General features: G+C 31.3%; 1 protein-coding gene across 1 annotated transcript in view; it reads left to right on the top strand.

Annotated features, from left to right (window-relative positions):
- The window catches only part of LOC117105848 (pleckstrin homology domain-containing family G member 5-like), an 85806-nt gene extending 64388 nt beyond the window's left edge, over positions 1-21418 (top strand). The window contains exons 9-23 of the mRNA XM_033247159.1: positions 4153-4221; positions 6317-6388; positions 9948-10094; positions 12120-12251; positions 12659-12793; positions 13170-13220; positions 14263-14412; positions 14865-14975; positions 15805-15954; positions 16091-16231; positions 16526-16642; positions 16743-16884; positions 17126-17235; positions 17696-18720; positions 19324-21418. Of these exons, the coding sequence (XP_033103050.1) occupies positions 4153-4221; positions 6317-6388; positions 9948-10094; positions 12120-12251; positions 12659-12793; positions 13170-13220; positions 14263-14412; positions 14865-14975; positions 15805-15954; positions 16091-16231; positions 16526-16642; positions 16743-16884; positions 17126-17235; positions 17696-18720; positions 19324-19333 (2562 nt within the window). The 3' untranslated portion in view covers positions 19334-21418. The remainder of the gene's footprint in view (positions 1-4152; positions 4222-6316; positions 6389-9947; positions 10095-12119; positions 12252-12658; positions 12794-13169; positions 13221-14262; positions 14413-14864; positions 14976-15804; positions 15955-16090; positions 16232-16525; positions 16643-16742; positions 16885-17125; positions 17236-17695; positions 18721-19323) is intronic.
- The last annotated feature ends 89 nt before the right edge of the window (positions 21419-21507 follow it).

The following is a 21507-nucleotide window of genomic DNA, read 5'->3' on the forward strand; positions in this document are numbered from 1 at the left end:
ATTATTTCACTATTGGTTTGTTTACATTAAGCGGTATTGATTTACTTTCACGAAATCCCGATTATTACAGCTTCTTTGTGCTAAATTGCGTAAATCTCCAGAAGTGAGTCATGTTCATTTTACTGTTATGGGTCACAGATTTTGAGTAGAATAAAGTGTTTGGTACTATTGTAAAGCCAAAATGTTTGTAGTTCTTGTAATATTCACTTCATGTCAATCTGATCACATACGCACTCTCAACGAGCTTCGTAAAAGTGTTAACATTTGCTAAAATGTTGGGCGGTGGCTGATACTATTTTTTTAAACCGCTGGCGGTTAGAGTGTTAATGAAACATAGTTGAGAATTAGTACTTAAATATGATTATGAAACTTTTATTACTGTCATCATTTTAAATGTGGAGAAATCCAAATTTAACCAATTGTCTGTGGACATTTTTTTTTCTTAGCAGACCAATTTAACTGCAAGTTTTACCAAATTTCAGATAGAATACGTTTCTTTTATCAATAAGACATGCAAAACTAAAATTATGATATATTGATCCCTTCTGATTGGACAATAAGTAACATGTGACCGATATTATCGATGAATTTATTCTAGTATTGTGATTTCCCGGAGCATGCAACATTACTGACGTAGAGTTTATTTCTTTTTGCTTTGTTTGCCAATTTTCTTCATTATTGGTAAGGAAAGAACAATATTTATACAACGATATGTCAGTGAATTTTTTTTCTGTGATAAAAGATAATCATTCAATTTGTTACAGGTATAAGACTTCATTTGCTCGCAAAAAAAAAAGTCATTATTATGATAAATTGTGATGAAGAATATTAAAAAGTTATTTTTTTATTCATATCACCTTGATTATATAGATAATTTTTTATAAAAATAACTTTTATTGCATAAAATAAAATAAGTCTAATGGGTCGTTAAAAAATTTGTAATGACCTTAATTTTATTTTAATTTTCTTGATGTAAAGTTTCAAGAACACAGAGAGTTGCTTTTTTTTTTATGAGTATGATAATGATAATGGTGATGAGCTTTAACGATGATGAGTTTAATTGATATTGAAACAGGGTGAAAGGTAGTGATGCTAGTTTGAAGTCTGATAAATAGAAAACAAATTGTCCTCCATTGGGATTCAAACATAAGACCTTCTAATTAATCTTCGGTTAACTTTCGATTAAACTACTCATGAGCTGTCAGACCCAAATGAAATGTGAGCGTGATAATCAGTGGCATATAAACTTGTTCTCTACACTTCATTACATATTTGTGTGTTTACTCATTTTACACAACTTCACAAATTGTGGGCCTTTCTTGTAAAATTGTGTGTACACACAATGTGTCAAGTGTCCACGCACACATTGTCTCAATTGTACACGCACCCATTGTCTAAATGTGCTCACACACATTGTCTCAAGTGTGCATGCACCCATTGTCTCAAGTGTGTACGCACACATTGTCTCAAGTGTGCTGACACACATTTTCTCAAGTGTGCGAACACACATTGTCTCAAGTGTGCTCGTACACATAGGTTGTACGCAGACACTATTTTCTCAATTATGCACACGCACATTTTTCCAATACACACACACACACACCCACACACACACAACTTCTCAATGGACATTTCTAGAGTGTCAATCAAGCTTACAACTTACCAATCAAAACAGGTCCATGAATATGTGCGTCCTACAAACACGCATGTGTTGTTTACAAACGCATGTGTGTGCGTATGCTTACCGCCTTTCTGTGGGATCTTAGCCACAATATCCAAAGAGCAGAACTTAGCAGAATTCACACGCGTGTGTGCACACACGCATCTTCTCGATTTATATGTACACACGTGCATCTTTACAATTATGTATGTGCATATCTGTGCAAGATGCACACACATATCACACACATATCTTTACACCTCACAGGATTCACATTTCATGATACAGATAAATATTTCTTCAAATGTGTTATCTACTATATGTGCAATAGTCACTTCCATATTCCAATCAGTTTAAATCTATGTCCGCTTTCTTCACTAACATGTTTGGTATAATTATCAATATTTATTTTTGATTGGTTGATTAATGAGTCTTGGTTTAGTCATTTCTGATAATTACTCTAGTTTTAAGTGTAATCGTTGGGTTGTTTTTCATGTACAGGTAAGCTCACCATAAATCAAGATTTCTGCTTTATTTTAAATATATTTTTATGCTGTACTTATTATTAACAGTGTATGCTATGCTTTTAAAAATGCTTTTTCTCAAGTTCACATCATATTCAATTGGCCTGTTCAAATGCAAGTTAAAATGAAAAATCCTGAAATTTTCAACATGTGATTGACTAATACATCTGTGAATTTTGGTGTGAACTTGTTAAAGAACATTTTGATATGAGTGTTTCTGTAGCCAATGAATTTATCTGATAAAAACAATAATCTAATAAAACCAATATTTGTGCAGATACCATATAGACTGTAATAATGTCACACTTCAAATTATTAACCCCACATTCATTTGAACAAATTCATATGGAATAAATACAGCTAGAAATCGGTACATTGGGATTTAAATCTGGCCCCACTCATTGCAATTTTCCTTAAGACAAGCTGTGCTACGACACGCTCAGTCTAATAAAAAATGAATTGTGTCTGCAATCAATTTTAGGACGATATTATGTTGCAAAAAGAGCCATGATTTTTTTGTTTGTTTTTACATTCGTTGGTCTTAAGGAATATTCACCAAGACATGAAAGAAATTGTATAGTTTCTTTTGTTGCGACAGAAAGAATTAAGCCAACCCCCTGCCTAGACATGTTGCAAAATATTGTTAAATTACATTGCACCTAGTCTATAAAACATGATTGCACTTGAAACTATCTGTTATATAAAGTTGATCAGAGCCTCTTGGGCTCATTTCTACAGGAATTCTATCGGATAATTAATGATAATTTGTTGCTATGGAAACACTGACTTTTATATACATTTACCTTGGGTGATCTAATCTAATTGAATCAATCTTTGTCTTTCTTACTGTATGTATCATTGTAATAAATGTTGTATTTTTATGCTAATATCTTTTGATATGTTAAAGGTTCCATCAATTGCATAATCATCAATTTCTTTTTTAGATTTCAGGGAAAAAGAATAGTGTAATCAATATTATGGAGTTGTGAACACTAACTATAATATAACCTTCGACCTGTACAAATGATAAAATTGAAATACAACAGTTTTTTTTTTTTAATCACTTTTGATAAATAAGATTTTAGTTTATAAACAGTTTTATAGCACTCGTATCAATTTCAAATAAATGCTCAAGCTGTTTATGATAAAAGAATTTTGCTGAAAAATTATCCACTCCTCAATCTATTTAACTGTTGTTTTTTCAATTTATATATTTGACAGGTCAGGTTACCAACCATTTCAAAATTCATAGTTCCTTTGATTATTCTTGGTAGCCTAGGAATTTGTTGGCCCCTGAAAAAAGGTTTTCCAACCTGCAATATTCAGGTTGCATCATTTGCTGTCTCATGTTTTTCAGTAAGATGAATCTTGCAACACAATCAGTATTCATAACAGATATATTTGGAGAAGTGGTTTGGCGCAGTAGGAACTGTTTGGTTTCCAACATTTAGGTAGGGGGATTCAATGCTGCGCTATGCATTTAGCTTGTGTCCTTGAGCAACGCACTTTATATACATTGCTTCTTTCCACACAGGAATATACATGAGTAGCTTCATGGTGGGGTTGCATTGTAGACCCAATGACCAGGGACAGAAGTGCTGCGTACCTGCAAAGGCACTGTGTAAACAAACAAATAGACAAATTTTAAAAAAAATACATTTGTTATGAATAATGTCAAGTTCTTGTCATGCCAATTCTGTGTTGTTTTTTTCTGGGCTACAAAGAATACTAAAGAATTATGAATGGGATAGCGTAACTTATTATAGTATATATGCCTACAAGCCTCATGACATTGGGGGAAGAGATGTGTTATCGTCTGGAAAACATACCAGGCCTAAACCCACCTCTTCCCCATTGTGAGATGTGTGTTAAACAGGTAGCTTAACAGGCCTGGATTATATTTGTTTGTCTTTGTATTACTTTATATCTCAATCGTTCTGTTCTCACTAATTATTCTTCTCTATGTAGTCAGATTCCGAGTTTGGTCAGACCTACAGAAAGGATATCTTCGGCCATCTTGGCATAGCGCCACACCCTGTAAGGATTCAAACTTCTTTGCTCTTTCTTTTAAAACAATGTTTTCAAAAGCTTCTTTTAACAATCTAATATAATCCAAATGGCTAAAGCCAAAACTTCTCAGAAATAAAAAATGTTTCTGCCCTTTTTGCCATCTTGGGGATTGTTTGTTGTGGAGGAAAAAAATTCTTTCCTGTGGGCCTAAACATTTTCAGTGTGTATTTATATGTCGCTGCAGTGCATGTATTTTGTGGCTTGGCTTCTGTGTGTGGTGTTTGTTGATTTGTCGATATGTTTTGAGTTGATTATGATTGATTGATTTATATTTGGAATTTATATCTGATGTGAAAAAATAATTTTAAATATATTAGTTAATATGAAAGAAAAAAAATTCTACAAAATCTGGAAGTAATGGTAAGAAAAGTTTACCAGACATTTTAAATTTTTGTATAATTTATTTATTCACATTTAAGTCTACTTTCTCTCAGTTGGTTTTTAAGAAAATTAAGTACTTTTTATGTTTTTTTTTACTTTGATTATATTTTTATTTAAGTTTGTTTTAATTTGAAGTTTATATGAGATCAACATTGATTGACGTTAGTATTGATTATTATTGATTATTGATCACTCATACCACACCAATCATTTCATTGAAATATTGTATTCTTTATGTTTTGTCGTATGTTTAATTTTTTTGTTTTTGTTTTTAACACGAATGACAATGCATGTGTTTGTTGTGTGCAGTGCTTGCTGTCATTAAACGTTTGGCTCGAATCCTGTAAGAATTCTGTCAGTAACATTGCAACTGTTAAGAGTTTGTTTTTTGTTGCAAGTGTTTTGTTTTTGTTTGTTTTTGGCGGGTGGAAAAGATGTATGAGATGATAGTGATAATTATAATAATGATGATGATGATGTTGATGATAATAATACCTATTAACAAAAAATCATTAAAAAAAAGCATATTGTATCAAAACATTCAATAAATTGGGCAAAATTAAAATAAACTCACAACTGCTACTACAGCGATAAATTTCTCTAGAACTGTTGAGTGATGTGTTGAAGTTCTCCAGTATATTTGAGAGGGATGATAGGCTTCTCGAAGTTCTTGAGAGAGGATTTAAAGCTTTCCAATATATATACTGTTGAGAGAGGTTGTATACTGTAGATTCCAGAGCCATGTTCAGAGATTCACCAGTAGGCCTACTGTTGAGGGAGAGTTGTAATACTCCTAAATGGTATTGATAAAGGTGTTGCATTTCTTTGAAGCTGCTGAGCGAAAGGGCACAGATTTCTCTCCCCTTCCCCAGACGTGTTATTGAATAACCGGCAATAAGTTTTTCCAGACTTGTTGAGAGAGTTACAGTATGTAAAGTTTTCCAGAGTGGGGAAAGCCTTCCCAGAGTTTAGAGAGAGATAGAGTTCCTTGGTAGGCTTACTATATAGAGGGTGGATAAGGTTTCTTGTTGAGTTTGAAAGGATTGTATAATTTCCCAGTGGTTTTGAAAGAACTTTTTTCCAGAGTTGTAGAGAGAAAGTTTGTTCCTCTGGGACTTTTTCGAGGGATAAGATAAATTAAATGAAGTCAACCAAAGCAGTAAACTGTTAGTGTGTGTTGTATGCATTGGTGCTGGGTTTTGCATCTTAATATTTGCCATCCCTTCTCCCCATTCAACCTTCAAATTCCCCTCTTGCTGGCTTTCCCTACCTAATTTTTTCCCACACCATGCTAGTACAGACTGTTTATTGTTCATAAAAATTAAGTTTGGGTACATTGTTTAAAATTCATATTCCTTTCCTTGGTTCCATGGCATATATATATTATTAAATTGAAGTATGAAATTTATTTCTTTTTATTTATTTAAAATATAACTAATGTAAATTACTAATTAACTTACAAATTATTTATAAAATCTCTTAAAAGTAATCAAATTTTATTATCAAAATTATCATATTTCAATTGTCTTTTTAAATATTTATTAATATTGTTATAATTATAATATTACTATATTTGTTAAAATGACTGTTTATTATTGTAATAATTACAATTATTTTTCAATTATTATTATTACATTCAATACATTTTTTCATAAATTGTTTTTCTCTCTTCTGTATCCAGTCTCTTGATCTTGGTCAAGAGTATAAATTCAGAAAAGATATATTCGGCCATCTTGGAATTACCCCACCAGCAGTAAGACATTTCACCACTTTTGGATTTCTTCTCTTTTTATCATTTCTTGCTTTCCTTTTTATTTTTTAAAAGATTAATTTCTTAACAAATCTAAACCAGTCACTTAGTCACAATTTATTAGGAGTCATTTTAGTTTTTGTACCGTATATTTCATTACATTATTTTAAAATTACTCGGGTAGAGTATCTGCTTACTACCGATCTCATGCAGTCGTTGTAAATGCCTCATTAATTCACCAGCAAATTGAATGAAGAAATACGCAAATTTATAGTTTATACTATAGGCATCAAGCTTCGTAGCAACAAAATTCACAAGATAATTCAAAGGAAATGCTAAAGAAAACATGAAGAATCTCATATAAAAGCGAGATTTGAGAAAATGATTCTATAGAAAAATTATTCTTGTAAGAAAATATTATGTACTGGTTCAGTAAGATATTTGAATTTAAGTTCTTTTATTAATGGACTTCAAGGAAAGTGGACTACAAAAAAGAGTTCATCTGGATTTAAAACATTTGCGAACTTGCTTGATTACAAGATGTCTTCGTAGTATCTTATTATCCACGTTGATATATTGACGCTTATCGTAATTCCTCATGCTAAAAAAAAGCTTTTTATTATGCAAAAATCATCTCATTAATGCACGAGCCCATTTTTATATTTGCTAAATAGTATTTATATATAATTGCTATATAGGTGTTCATGATTTATATATGAACATGATCAGTTTTATTTTTTGTTTGTGAATAAAATGAATAAGTGCTATGTACTTAATGAGATCTTGTAAGCCATAGGAAAAACACAAGTGTAACCGAGTATGCAAATTAGTGGATAGAATTCTCGTATGTCATGGTTTATTTTTACACAACACTGCTTATTTATAACTTATTTAAAAGTTTATAGAAATATAGTTATTTATAATACATGTATTTCTATAACTTATTAGTTCATATTCATTGAATTTGTGACTTTAGATCAGTACTTATACAGTATTATGTTGGCATCTTAAGTATTGAAACCAACAAAACAGGATCTTGGAAGAGATATATTTACATAGAGATTAACTAGTGAAAAAAATACAAAAAAAAAGTTGAATAATGCAATAAATTAATCGAAAAGAACAGGATTTTGACCAAAACTTTAAAAAAATAGTAATAATTTTACCAGGTCTCAAACCAGAGATTTTAAATAATTTGCGAAAGTTATGTATATATATGATGATTTTGTAATAGACCTTAAAATTCATTTATTAATTATCAAATGACAAATGAATATTATATTCACATCAGCTATTGGTACACTTGTGTTTACAATGATGTAGATAGATACGGTAATAAATATTTATGAGTTATTCAATCAGGTAACTCATCTTGCAATGTTGAATCTCTAAGGCTTTATTTAACACAGTCCTATCCACCAAGAAATGTGACTTGAATTGAAGTGCTTTAAGCTAAATGATTTGAAGTGCATTCACTCTAATAATACTCAGTGGCGTATTTAAGGGTCCTTAGGCGTGGGGCTGAGGGGAAAAACACTTCAACCCCGATTCCCACCCACTCCCCGCCTCAAAATTTTTAAAGCAAATAAATTACGCTGAAGTTGTTAAAAGTCACCTTATAACACATGATTTTGCTAAATAGTTCCCCTTCACTTTATCATCGACCCCTCGTATTTTACCATCCCCCCTCTATTTCAATACCCGTAGATACACCACTGATAATACTAACGTGATAGTATACCTAAGTGCATGTTATACATATATATAAGTTACAATAACATGTTATTAACTGTACAGTATTTTAGAAATAGTATTAATTATTAATAATATAATATTTAATGGTTTCTTTTTATACAGTCTCTTATTTTCGGGTATGATTCATTTGAGGCAGATCTACATTTTTTATTTAAATTACATTTTTTGATTCAATTTAAAGGTTACATAATTAAGTTACTACAGTACTGAATTCTTTGTGTGTCAACAATTTCATATTTGGAGAATCTAACAGAATGTTTTATGTTTGTATTTATTTTTGACAACTCCATTTCACCGGTTATGTTATGTCATTGCATGTTGTTCATTAGTTGTCAATAAAATACAAAGAGATCTCTAGAGTCGTTATACTGCCGTGATTATGCCATGCGCCCTGATAAACCGATTAAAGCGGAAGTGAATCTAGGTTGTTTTGTTTTTTTTCTCGTCTTCCAATCACAGTGTCCTCGATTTTGATTAACTAACTACTTGCTGTAGTTTAAAGAGCACCGCTTACATTATGTATATGTTGTATGTGGTGAATTTGCTGTCGAATGTGAATGAGAAAGTTATGTTATAAAATTATGTTACACTCTTGAGTTATGGATTCATATGAGATGATTATATCGCCCTCTATAGTATCATTATTTATGTTTTTTTTTAAATTATACTTTTGTTTATCTCTGTAAGAATACAGTACTTGTGTTATCGTTACCATGTGCTTTCACTATAAGTATTTTTATGTTCTTTTCTTGTTTAAAAAGTATTTTGCTTATGTCTATGTTTTTCTTTCAGATGATCTTTTTTACTTTTTTCTTTAGTTGCAATTCAGAAAAACAGACAAACTTGATTTAATGATTATAATAATTATATTGGTGATAATACTAATAGTATGATAATAATTATCTTTTTATTAATAAATAAAATTCATGATAATATATACAAAAATGATAATAAAAATAAATTTACTATGTGAATATACTATGTAAATAATTTGACCTATTTCCAAATTATGTATATATAATGATAATAATATAAGGATATAAAGATGATTATAATAATAACTTTAATAATTTTTGATTATTAATTACATTCTAAAATAATCAAGCAAATATTTTTAAAGATGATTATAATAATGATAAATAATATTTTTTCATTAACATTAATTAATATAAAATAATCAAACAGATCTTTTTAAAGATGATTATAATGATAACTGTAATATTTTTAAAATTAATTTTATTAATTATATTTTATATGATATTGGTCATATAAATCTAATTTATTCCCGATGATTGTTTGATTGCTAAAAATCTGATCTGTACATTCTACCTAACTGTTTAGATTTCAATGAAATTTTATACTCAAGTTATTTGAAAATTTTTGTAATTAAAGCTCATCTCTCATGATGGTTATTTCTTGGTTGGTTCACAAATAAATATTATCTTCCAGGAAATGCAAGTTCAATTATATAAAAACAGTAATTATATGATGATAATAACAATCATAATAAGGATTTTGATATTAATGTGTTGTGATTAGGATGGAATATTCCTTTACAACAATTAATTAGAATTTATTTTATTTTTTCATATGGTACCAATTTTATTTATTAAGCTTCAATTCAGATCAATAATATATGATTAAGATGGTTTAAAAAAACAGTTTTATAAAAAAAATAGATATTATAATAATTAATATTTTTATTTCCATATGTACGTAAAAAAAATGTATGTTAAAAAAAAAAATTTATTTAAAGTTTGTCTGTATTCTGAGCATGCATTGCAAGTATCTGTCTTCATTTTTTCAGCAAAAGCAATACCATCAAAAAAATATCTTCACTCACCTTGGTATGTCCACCATCGCTGTTGCTTCACTTCCAGTCCCAGAAAGCAACTCCCCAGGAGCCAGGAGAGTTTCTCTCCCCCTCCTGAATTTCAACGCTACGTCCCCAAAGGTTTGTACCAAACTAAATGTAAAAAGTGCAAAGTAGGCCTACATTTTTAACCCGCACCATCATGGAATTCTCCTTGCCATTAAAAAAAAAAATCATCTAGCCTACTAGCCTGCATAGCCGTGGGAAGAATTTGTTGCGCCCCCAGTGTTTTGAAGTAAAAGGATATCACACTTATGAAATTACGGCGCTTAGAATGTGCTTGATCCGTGTGTTATTGAGGGCAGTAACACTGCCAATATCCTTACTTCCTGCGGCTATGATTGCTTGTTGTTTGCCTTGTGCACAAGCCTTTTATTACTAGATGCATTCGTAGATACATCAAAATGGAAAGCTTGCCATCTATTCTTTTGGTCCGTTATTTTGCAATGGTTGTGGGATAAATGATTTGCTCTAAAGCACAAATATATAAAGTAAAATATAAATAAACTAAAATATTAGGAGAATGATTATTTTATTATATTACTTCATGTGGTACAGTATATGTACACTAAGTTGTTGGTATTTTTTTTTTATTTTTTTTTTTTAAACATTGAAAAAATGTTGCTAATAATTCTGTTTGAGGAAGAACTTCAAACAATTAGGAACAATATTTCTACTCTGCATCTTTTCCTTATTGCAAAAGTGTTTGTTTTGAAACTACACTTTCATTTCCAGGAACCTTTCTTATTTCCAGGGTCTCTTATTATCTATCCAGGCACCACTTTTTGTTTATTCAGATATCTTTGTTAATAAATTAACTTGCAATTCCATTTTCTTCAGAAAAAGCAAGATCATTTACACATCCAGGTGTTTGAATATAACCCCTTCCATCTTCAGTAGAAATCTGAGATTTTGACATTGTCCTTTTATGATTGTATTTTATATCATTTGTATATTTTTAAAATTCATTGATTGTTTCAAGTTTATTGTTGCACTTTCCATTCTGCATGAAAAACCTTCTGTTTTTTTTCTTTTTATTGCACCTTCACTCCACAAATTATTCAGTGAGGGAAGGGGTGGGGAATATAATCATGATATTAATATGATTATAGGTGTAACATTAATACAAAACTAATACTTTGGATTAAATGTGACATGATGCTTTGTCAGAAACTGGCAAATAAGTCTTATATATCAGGTACAGTAGGGGTTGTCCACATTGCTAAAAGAAATATTTTCCCCAACTTTTGCAGCTGAACTAAACACCCTTAAAACTTTTGTCCAAAAAAGGTGTGGTTAATTGAAATTGTTTATATATAGAAGAACCACTATATATAAACATTGAATTTGTTAAATATTAAAGCTTTAAAGATACAAACATGAACAATATATCTTGTTAAAGAATTTTGAGAGTATTTGCCAATTCCAATGAAGCAAGTTACATAATAGCACAGGACTAAACTTTATATTTTTTATTTACTGGAGTAGTAATTTAGATTCACATATAACAAAATATAAATCTAACATGGATTTAATAAGACTTGGATAAGTTTGCATGTGGTTATACAGACTTTAGAAGTACCTATACTATATTCTACTAATTCCTTATTAAGAAAGTTAAAGTTAATGATGGAATTTACAACTATATTTTATATATTGTAAGTATTTCTCTTTGAACTACACTATTATGATGATATTTTCAGATATCAATTATTTTTTCAACTTGGTTTTCTGTCAATTAATTGTAATTACTAAGATGACTCTGCATTAATATAAATGAAAATTATTTTAAATGTTTTTAAATAAATTTTTAATATTTATTTTTATAAATGAAGCATTTGTATTTGTTTTATACATTTTCACTGTTGTGTGACAAGTAGATAATTACAAATATGTAGTTGTAAGAGTGTTAAAGAACACTATGTTTTCTTATATTGATTCTAAGAACCTGTATACTTTGACTCTAGTTGATATGGTGTAATTTGAAACTACAGTACTTAAAATTAAACGTAGAAAACAATATTTTAGTTTTGTGAAATAATTAAAGTCTATCAAACAATCAGTGCAACTACTTAAGTTACTAAAGATTTTGACTTGAATTTTCAGGAAATTAAGGACATCCGTCTCATGGAGTTAGAAGACAAGCTGCAACTGTACATGGAAGAAGGACTTCCTGATTTTCCCGCATTATTATCCTTTGACAGGAAAGAGGATGAATTAGATGGCTTTTTAGAACTTGTAAGAACAAGAAAAATGGGAAAGATTCACATGCAAGAAATTCATAATGGATTAGTACATCATTTGCAACAAGTACAACACAATCAGGATGAAATTCAACAACTGCAGCAAAAACAACAACTACTAACTAACATTTTCAATATATATGACTTGCATAAAATTCACTGCAAAGAATATATTTAGATTTCACAAACCTATAAATATCTGCATTGTTTGAAAAATTTATCCTTCAATATTCTGGGTTTTTTTTTTTTTTGGTTTTTTTTTTATTATTCTCTTTCTTGAGTTAAATTTAATTATTAAATCAAATTTTTGTGGTAATGAATACTAGTGATTTTTGTCATAATGTGTTTTACATTTATTAGATTTTCTTATTTCTTTCATACTTTTTTTTCTATTCATCCCAGGAAGAAAGTTGGAAAAATATATATAGTGGGGACCCAACATTGCTGACCAAACAACAGAGAGATCAACAAGAAGCAATTTGGGAAATTTTATGTACAGAGGTGTCATATCTAAAAAAACTAAACATTATTGTGGATGTAAGTATAAACACGTTATATCGTCATTGCGGACTTATAAAATCCGCATACACCTTAAAACTAAAAGAAAATGCATACGTTTAGAGTCCGTACTGAGCCCAAAAAATCCACAATGAAAATATAACGTGATTATAACAAACTTGATCAATAGAACTATTATTTAACTATATATAAAAAAAATATTAATGACGACCACATCTGTGTTTTTTGGAGACATGTTACTGAGTGAGAAAAAGTTTCTAAATTGTTGTATGTAATGGGACAATGACAGTTGCAAAGAAAAAATCAAATTATATAGAGAATTAATAGATTAGATTTTCATTGGATTAAGAGTTTGAATTTGCTGATTTTTGAAAATGTGTTTCTCTATTTTCAGCTTTTTCTATCAGTTCTTCTAAACGTGCAACAACATGTAATACTGTGTGAGGTAAGATTTTACAAATTGTCTGTGACATAAGTTATTACCTTATAAAATCTTGGAAAATCCTAACATTTGTCTAATGATAAAATAGCTAAATATCAGAAATAACTAAGTCATTTTACTCTTGGAAATGTCAAAACAACTCTGCTCATCAACCCCCTAGAAAAGTGAAACAACTCAGTTCACCAAACCTTACTAAAAAGTAAAACAACTCAACTTACCAAACCTGATCATAAGAAGTTATACAACTGAACTTACAAATATTCACACAACTCAACCCACCATACTTCACAGATGTTTTACTCACTAAATCTCACAAACAGTAAGAACAACTCAACAAACCAAACCTACCAAAGATTTCAAAACACTCTACTCACAAAAAGTAAAGAGATATTTTAAAATGCTCAACACACCTTACCTCATAAATAACAAAAACAACTCAACTTCACAGAGAGTTAGAAATACCCAACTCACCAAAACTCACAAGAAGTGAAAACAGCTTAAATCACCATATCTCACTCAACTCATTGAACCTCAAAAAAAGTTGTATCTCACAAAACCTCACTAAGAGTAAAAAAGCTTAACTCACAAAGAGTAAAATACAGCTGTAGCTCACCAAACCTAGCATACAAAAAGAAAGTAAAACAACTTAACTCACAAAACATCACAAAGACTTTAAAAACTCAACCAAAGAAACTTGACACGCTAAAAAATGCATAACTCACCAAAGCTTGAAAAGGACGATCAGAAAGACTAAATTAACCCAATAGACTTCACAAAGAGTAGAAACTATGCAACAACCATCCAAACCTCACAAAGAGTTGAAAATACTTACTCATCATACCTCACAAACTCAACTCACCAAAACTCAGAAAAATTTTAATTAACCTCAATTTACCATTTTCTACATCTCAGTTCAGAGGGAGATTACAGCTACACTTTCATAAAAAGTTTTACAATCACTCATTCTCTTTTCATTCTCTTGTAAACATATTGGTGCTTCCTAATTAAATCTCATATTTCTTTCTCATTTTTTTTTTTTTTTTAGATTGACTCAGAGAAGTTATTTAGCAATATTAGAGACATTCAAGACTTGCATGTGAAATTCTATAAAGAGTGCCTTCATGATGTACTTGCCAAGGCCAGATCATCTAAGGGTCTTTTATCAGCATCGGACATTGCCACAGCCTTTGAAACAGTAAGAGAGACTTTTATTTATTCATTCATTTACTATGTATACAGTTATCCCTCCTATTAAAGACCGCTTTTCTGTGTCTCTGAAAGTACAGTTATATTTTATCTTTATAATAGCTGGTAAAGACTATAAAAACACAGGTCCCAAAATTGGTCTTTAATTGGAGGGAAACCTGTGTTTATTTGTTTAATTTATTGATTTTTTTATTTGTCCATTTTTTTTTCAAATTTCAAGATTATTACCCATAAAGCATTGTAGATAATTAAATATAGTTTTAATAAAACAAGTAAACACAGCATAGTTTTTGACTAACATGTTATTTATATAGTTTTTTTTTTTCAAGCTCTAGCTAGCTTCAACAGGTGAATGAAGTGGAATTTGTAAATGGTCATTATTATTATTGTTTGTTATAATTAAGATAATTTAATTCTATATTTTCAAATCCCTTGCCGTAGTTCCCAGAACGTTTTAACCCTTATAACAAATTCTGTCGAGAAGAAGAGAAGTGCATCCAGTACCACAGAGAAAAGCAAAAGGAAAACGAGGCCTTTAAATTGTTTATAGATGTGAGTACAATAATTCAGTTATTTGTTTGTTTATTTTTTTCTTTCTGTATACTGCAAAAAATGTCATACTTTTACCATTTTTTCAAAATGGTACAAAATATACAGCCCTACAGTGGTACCTTATTACTATATTATCAAATATATTGTCTTTGTCTTTGTGGTAGTAGTCTATTATTTCATATTTAGTTCCGTATTAATAGTTGCTATACTTCATGAATATTAATATTAAAACAACATCCCTTTGGTCAATTACACCTAGTTGGGGTGCGGTAGTTTCTACTTACCTGTATTACTATCTTATCAAATACAGTGGTTTTTTTTGTAGTGGTAGTCCATCATTTTACAATTAGTGCCATATTAAGAGTTGCTAATCTTCATAAATATTAATTAGGTAATAACAACATCCCTTTGGTCAGTTCCACCCGGTTGGGGTGTGGTAGTTTCTAATTAGCTGCGTGTGCCAAATTTATGTATATGCTAACAAAAATGTACCACAAAAAATCGATTACCGCACCCTGGCCTACGTGAACCGCACAGTGTACGTATGCAAACTGCACAATTTTACCCTCAATGGCTAGACGTGTTTGCTGTTTAATGTTTATGAGGTATAGTAAAACATATACAAAATGGTTTTACTTCGGTAAAGCAGTGAATTCTACTTCACTCGTTAAATATTTGGGACTACATTCCTCTGCATTGCTTCGGGATGTAGTTCCAATCATTTTGGTAAGTAGAATTCAGTACTTCACTTCAAACCATGTTGTATTTTTATACTATCAAGTAACTTTTATTTCTCACTCTGTCATTCTTTCTTCTTTTTTTTTTGAAGTGGTGTGAACAGCATGCAAAAAGTGAGAGGCGGTCCCTGGCAGAATTACTTGTGTCTCCCATGCAAAGGTTAACTAAGTACCCGCTGTTGCTTGGGGCAGTAGGCAAGAAAGATGAAGACCAAGATGTTCAGGACATTGTAAAACAGAGGGTAAGTACTTTTCACTGAATTACAAAGCCTTTGTCATTGCTGGTAACTGAAAGAAAGTAACAAATTGCAGCGTGTGTCCGGCTTTACGTAAACCTAGTGGAGAGTTCTAAAAATTATATTGATCTCATTCCTACAGGAAAATGAAGTAGGCTCATTTATCAAATGTGTTAACCATGAGGTCCGCAAGGACCACGAATTAGAACGCCTGGAAAAGGTCGCTCTGAGAATTGAGTCGTATGATGTAGTGGACTCTTGCAATACTGAAGAATTAACCCAGGTAGGCAAAAAAGACTTTTATATTTTTTATACTTACCATTTTTTTACTTAGTTGTACTTAACAGTAATATACACAATGAAGAAGGAAAAACAAGAAAAAAAAGTAGCCCAAAGAAAAGTAGATCGAAAGTCAGGGATATATATACAAATAATCATGGCCAATACTATTATTTTTTTATAATTAATTAATTTAAAAATTGCTGTATTCTTCTTCAAAATGTAGCATTTAAAAGCATGATTTAATTCACATTTCTCCTCAATATATACTAAACTTTTAAAATTTTCATCCCTACAGCTTTTGGCACCCAAAGTCTTGGACCTAAAGTCAGCCATGCCTAATGCAATGCCGAACCAAGTTAGATGGTTGATATTGGAAGGACCAATGAAACTCAAAGACCAGGAAGGAAAGAAGGTACATTATGCACCAATTGTTGTAATTGATTAAAATGTTTTCACAATTATATCGCTCTTCTAATTGGATAATAACTTGATCTTTTTTCTTTCTGATGCAGATGGATGCTACAGGTCTACTTTTTACTGATATGCTCCTTGTTACAAAGAAATTGCTGAAGAAAGGTAGTAACGACAAAATGAGGGTCATCAAACAGCCAATGAGAGTTGATCGTTTACAGACTATGATTCTCAAAGATCAAAGTAAGTAAAAGCACTTTGATTGGTCCGTGTTCTCAAGGTTGGTAGGATCTTTAAAACAAGTTTTCTTATATGGCCTCCTCCGCTGAACTGAACCCCTCAATGCAAATACAACATACATTTTCAATATAACACCATCAAATTCTGAATCGCAAAATTAAAAAATTTTCCTATTTTTTTTCTTTCAGTGATGTTTTGTTTTTAATATCAAATGCACTATAGTTTACAACCTTTCTCATTTCAGGTGGTTTTGCAGTTGTTTGTGAAGATGAGTATGGTTGTGCAGTGTCAGCCTTTGTAGTGCAGTCCGGCCAACAGACTAAACTGTGGTTAGACAGTATTCAGAAGGCAAAGGTATGAGAATCTGTGTGTGCGCTGAGCCGTGGAGATCTCTTTGATCCCATCACTGCTCTCCTTATGTGTCAGCTGGAGGACTGAAATGCAAGTTTGCAAAAAGTGCACTGTCCTTCAGATGAGACATTTAAGCCGTTGGCTCATGTGCATGTTGAAGAATGCAGTACAATCTTTAGAAAAAAGTAGGGGATTGTCTGCCGGTGTGTTGTCGAATTCACCATCAGAAGGGCCACACTGGAAATAAGTCTTAAGACTTTAGTTGTTTATCTTTGGTGTGTATCACACCTAAAAAATCTAATCCAAATCCAATCCAATCTTTGTAGCATTACTGATTATATCTATAGAACAACAAAATTAGGGGAATGATCAAGTTGCATGAAGATCCAGTATATGTTGACAACAAAGTTTCAAGAGTTAGGTTGTACAGTTTTACATTATTGTTTACTTGTTTTACTCGTAGGAAATGTATAAAGACGTATGTACCAAAGATGCTGATGAGATTTATGAATCTGTTACGAATGTTCCAACCGTGATTCCAGACAGCTCGGATCCTAAGACACCGGATCAGTTCTTGGAGTCGGATCCTCTCCCTACTGTCGTTATAACACAGAATGCAAACTTTGATGATTCTTCAAGCCTGGGGCCAAATGACAGTTTTTCATCCCAGTCCAGCCCCTTAGCGACACATGGTGGTAGCGGAAACATATTCCCAATATCCTATGAAGAGGATGATTACTCGGATACAAGTGAACCGGAGTCATTTATTCCTAATCGTACAGTTGTGCCACCAACATCGCTTCAAGCGAAAGCTGATTTCAAAACATGTCGTAATAAGAGTGAAGGAGACCGAGAAATTTTTGACAAACGAAATAAATTACCGCTCACTGCATCTCTCGATTCCGCGAATGTTAAACCGGAAAGTAATGACAATGCATTTAATAATCCTAGTCTGCAACAGCGTTGGGATGTGTTGGCTACAAATCGGGGTGTCGTATCCGAACCTTCCAGTAGCATGCCATCGGTTACGGAGGAAACGACTGGTTCTGTAATTGAGGAGGGAGATTTGATCAATGGAAAATTTACAGCAGTGTATGTACCAGTGTCTGGTAGCGAAGATGAGGCTGACACAACTGAGGATTCACCAGCAGATGTGACAGCTCCATCTCAACCTGTTAAAAATGGACAAGTATCCAATGGCACAGTTGAAGAAGAGCAAAAAGAGGAGAAAAGAAACAGGGCTTCAATGACCCGGGCCGATGCTGTGGAGTATAACGATGTGTTCAGCCCGGAGAAATCAAACGAGAGTTTAAACTCCTCAAAAGAAAAAGTTACCACACCAACGACACCTGAAACTAAATCAAAAAAAGGTCGCAAGCTCAGTAAAACTCTAAGCGGGAAAAAGAACGTATTTTCGGTTTTCAGGAAAAATAAAGATGACTCGTCGGATAAGGGAAAGGGTTTGGCCATGAAAGATGGTCTCGCAATGTAAGTTTTTTTTATTATTATAATGTCATACTTGGTATTTATATTTGACTGGGACTGCAACTTAAGAATTTTTGCCTTTTATTCTCCATTTTCCATACTCAAGAGTTCACATCAAAAACAATGAAAATGTCAAAAGAAATCAAAATTACTGTACAAAAATATTTCCAATTTCAGTACTTCAAAAAATATTTCAAAACGAATCAAATGTGAATGAAAATTTAAGTTATACTGTAAAGTGTTTTAAAAATGTCATTTATTTTTGGAGATTTCAGAGGAGTGGAGGGCAAAAAGAAATAAATTGGTTTTTTTTTCTGAAATTTCCATTTTTCATGGTGGACGGTGTGCTAACTGGCAAAAAATAAAATTATATTTTGGATCGAAATCACCATTATTGGCAATCAGAGGGTTTGCTAAACAGCCGGGTATAAAAAAGCTCATTCCATTAATTTTTGTAGTGGATTGTGAAAAAATGTCTTTTAGATCTGAAGGCTACTGTTTATAATTAAGTTTATTTTTTGTTTTCCTCTAGTGTTGTGGGCATAAATCATCAAAAATGATTTAGTTGAACTTTGGTTAATATTTGAGCATATTTTCACTCCACAGGAACTTGTGATTTGGATTCTTGTCTATAGAGGGCAGTAGAGCAAGATGGTAGATTTCAAGACCAAGCCAGTAAAACAACTTTTAAGAAGAAAAGTGCACTTTATTTGATATTTCATATAAAATCTCTGTTTTTTTCTGTACTTATCAAGGAAAATTCTGAAGATTTGTGCCTGTAGAATGTGTCTTAATTTGTTTCTCTCAACTTTGTCATGTCAGTTTGTCAAAGTTGGTCGGTTTCAGAATCGAATATAAATGAAATTTAAAATTGTTAACGATAAAAACTGAGCAGGACTCAATGTGCCATGACCTTCTTGATCCATCCCAGCATTCCATATGATGGTAATTGTCATAAGAAGATGTTAATTTTTTACATCAATTCCCTCTGTATTCATAGCTTTTTGATGACACAGTTTTTGATGACATAAGCACATACTTTTGGATAATTGCAAGAATCGCTTTCATAGATTCTTTTTTTTAGTAATTTGCTTGTATAGTGTGAATATATATATTTGTTATATATCATGTATGATTTAACATATATATGTATATGTATGAAATGAAATAAGTAGTCTAAATGTATAATATATGACATAACAATAGTTTTTTTTCTTTATAGTGTAATTGGCATATCTCGCTGTTTAAATCAATGTTTCAGGAACCAATGTAAAAATTTATTTAGGTGATTGTGTTCTGCACAAATATTTATATATAACTTACAGTATTTCACGTGTGATATGGATTGTATCAATGTGGTATACCTTGTATATAAAATTATGACAAGAATATGTAATTTTTATGTGCATTTTGAGAAGGATTGTTTTCAGGAAAAACTTTGGAAGAAAATGAATATAGTTCATTCAAGAAAAAGATGTTTAGACCAAACTCCTCCAATTGGGATTTATGGCCTATCATTGTATTCGCGTGTCATCATGTTGTTGTATATCATCACAAGCATAGGACGATTTCGCCAGGTCATGTAAATTCATACGTATGGCGTTTAGTGGAGAAACTTATATGGACTATAATTTGTTCTCGAAATGCTGTGTCCTGTTATCGTATCCAGTGGAAATTGGCCTTTTTAAATGTGAGCAAGCAAAGATGTATGAATACAGCAACTTGTAAAAATTGCTTTTTGTAATTTAATGCACTTAATGCATATACCTTTGTGTGACCATTACCAAGCGTTTCTTGTAGAAATGAAATATTATGTAATTAAGGAATTGTTTTTTTATATGAATAGCGACTTTACATTCAAAATCATTGTTAATAATTTCATATTTTATTTATTATATTTAGTTTTGTATAAATTAAGATATGGTGTATGTATTCAAATTACAGTTATTTCAGAGATCAAACAATGTTTGTACTTAAGTTAATTAAAATATTCATCATTATTGATTAATGATTATTAATTATTGTATGCCTAAGACACAAATGTATAATTGTGAATATATACAATATTGATTAATTGATATTAATTGGTATTTTTGTTAAAATAGGCTAATAGGGTTTAGTGAAACATTCCGAAAACGATAACTAATAAGTATTTATCGCATATCGTATCTGGACGGGGTGGCGCCCTCTTCAGGGTATCAGTTAAACTTAAGAACTTACGAATAAGAACAGAGCCTGTCCCACAAATGCACAAGTTTATGTACATTAATGTTTTTGTTTATGCGACCTTAACATCGCTATCAATTAACATTGCTTTTATAGCGTTATAGTCCATTCTGTTCTGATCCTCGTCAAACGACAGGCACATTTGCAGACGATCATATCATTGCCCTGATAATTTGGTATTGGTAAGGACTTTTTAGATTTCCCTAGTTTTTTTGTGGCGAGTTAGTTTTACAGTTCCAATAATATGCATTGTATTATTAGGATTACGGTCATAAAAGTTAGTAGAGTTTGTAAATATATGGAGGATCAGCTCAAGATTTCTAAAATTGATGATGTAGCTGTCATCCCCTGATGAGGATTTTTTTTTTTAAATTTATTTATTTAGGCACACAATACATGTGCTAAGGATTGTCAATAGCGAATATATCATTATCCTACTTGTAGGTGACAATCCCTTACACAAGACAAACATACACACACAATGCTTTACACAAACTAAATCTAAAGGGAGTGGAGTTGTTTTGGTCATGAGAAAAAATCCTGCAACTGGCAGGAATTGAACCC

This window comes from Anneissia japonica, unplaced genomic scaffold (assembly GCF_011630105.1).
Source record: "Anneissia japonica isolate Jap-2015-1 unplaced genomic scaffold, ASM1163010v1 scaffold287754_len4335492_cov202, whole genome shotgun sequence".
Taxonomy (NCBI): Eukaryota; Metazoa; Echinodermata; class Crinoidea; order Comatulida; family Comatulidae; genus Anneissia; species Anneissia japonica.